General features: G+C 41.0%; 1 protein-coding gene across 1 annotated transcript in view; it reads left to right on the forward strand.

Annotated features, from left to right (window-relative positions):
• The window catches only part of LOC103369923 (calsenilin-like), a 10,498-nt gene that overhangs the window by 5,715 nt on the left and 2,997 nt on the right, over nt 1-1,786 (forward strand). The window contains exons 5-8 of the mRNA XM_008298776.1: nt 476-545; nt 1,278-1,348; nt 1,425-1,532; nt 1,626-1,730. Of these exons, the coding sequence (XP_008296998.1) occupies nt 476-545; nt 1,278-1,348; nt 1,425-1,532; nt 1,626-1,730 (354 nt within the window). The remainder of the gene's footprint in view (nt 1-475; nt 546-1,277; nt 1,349-1,424; nt 1,533-1,625; nt 1,731-1,786) is intronic.

Below are 1,786 nucleotides of genomic sequence, written 5' to 3' on the forward strand. Positions count from 1 at the left end.
GAGGGCCACAGTCCTGCATGTTTTAGATGTTTCCTTCTTCCAACACACCTGATTCAAATGATCAGGATCGTTATCAGGCTTCTGCAGAGCTTGATGATGAGCTGATCATTTGAATCAGCCCAGGACCAGGATTGGACACCCCTATTCTACAAGCTTCTGCAAACACTTTGTTGAGCTGTTGTCAGTTCAGGATAAAAAATGATGATCCCAGTTTTTCATGGAAGCACTAACAGTTATCCTGGAGGACTTGTGATGACGGCAGCATGTAGTTTCTCCATTAGTCGTGTTGAGCTGATTTTATTTTGAAATGTTTGCAATGTTCTCTCTAATTTACAAGTTGAAAATCTCTGCATGTGTTTATGACTGAGGCAAATAATTCAACGATAAACTATTTTGTTGTGATGACAAAGCATCAACTACAATAATTAGTGTTTATTGTGATGTTTTTTTCTTCTTGTTGTCTACTTTCCAACAGGAATGTCCCAGTGGACTCGTGGATGAAGAAACATTCAAGACCATTTACTCACAGTTCTTCCCTCAAGGAGGTAAAGGATGTTACTCCTTAATATGAACAGTCAGATACGGAAATGAAAAATTGATATGGGATGAATAATACACATGTGAAGATATCATAAATAATCCAGCACAGGTAAATATGTGGCTGACACAGAAACGACACACAGGACAGTTCTGGTTACAGACTATGAGATATAATGCATTCACCAAAAATTTTTAAAAATGGGCAACGACAAACAAAGATCAAGACGTTTTGGAGGAATCATATAATTTCCCGTCAGTCTATCGAGGGAGAGTTACTTGTAGTCACAGGTCAGGAAGTGGCCAAGCATCACTTTCACTGCTCTGGGAAACTTCTGCAGCCTCCATGTGACACCACAAAGCTTTTTGTAGGAGTTTTGTAGGACATGTGTGACTTTTTTTGTTGGTTACCTGTCCAGGTGTCCCCTGCCTTCACCCTGAGTCAGCTGGGATAGACTCCAGCCCCCCACGACCCTACTGAGGACTAAGCGGTGTATAGATGATGGATGGATGGACATTATTTCTCTTTTTTGTCAGATTTTCTACAAGCATTATGAGAATATTGTTGTTCTTTTGGCCACAATGATCATGTAGTGGAAATCTGATTGACCTTTAAACACATGGGAACAGTGAGCTGATGTCTTAAAGGTGCTGTTTATATCTGCCAGATGTTTATTTCTTTGTAACAGAAAGATGATGTTCCTAATTTCTCTGACTAACACCAAACGATTTGCTTCCAGATGCAACCACGTACGCTCATTTCCTGTTCAACGCCTTCGACATGGACAGAAACGGCTCCATCCGGTTTGAGGTGAGCGCACCACTCACTAACATTAATGATTTTGTTTAAAGGAAGCCTAAATATAAACCTTGAATTGCTTTTACAGGACTTTGTGATAGGATTGTCCGTGCTGCTTCGAGGCTCGGTGACAGAAAAACTGCGATGGGCGTTTAACCTGTATGACATCAACAAGGACGGCTACATCACGAAAGAGGTACGAGCAGTTCTGAGGAGATAATAAACGTGTTGCAGTGTAATGAGTTCTAAAGATGTGCTCTGTGTCCGTGTGGTGTCTTTACTGATGCAGGAAATGTTGGCAATAATAACGTCCATCTATGACATGATGGGCAGGTATACTTTACCCAGTGTGCGAGACGATTCCCCCTTTGAGCATGTGGAGAAGTTCTTCCAGGTATGTTTGACCTCATGAAACTACACAGTCTAATACTTGGCATGTAAATATAAACC

Source organism: Stegastes partitus, unplaced genomic scaffold (genome assembly GCF_000690725.1).
Source record: "Stegastes partitus isolate 25-593 unplaced genomic scaffold, Stegastes_partitus-1.0.2 Scaffold1350, whole genome shotgun sequence".
Classification (NCBI taxonomy): domain Eukaryota; kingdom Metazoa; phylum Chordata; class Actinopteri; family Pomacentridae; genus Stegastes; species Stegastes partitus.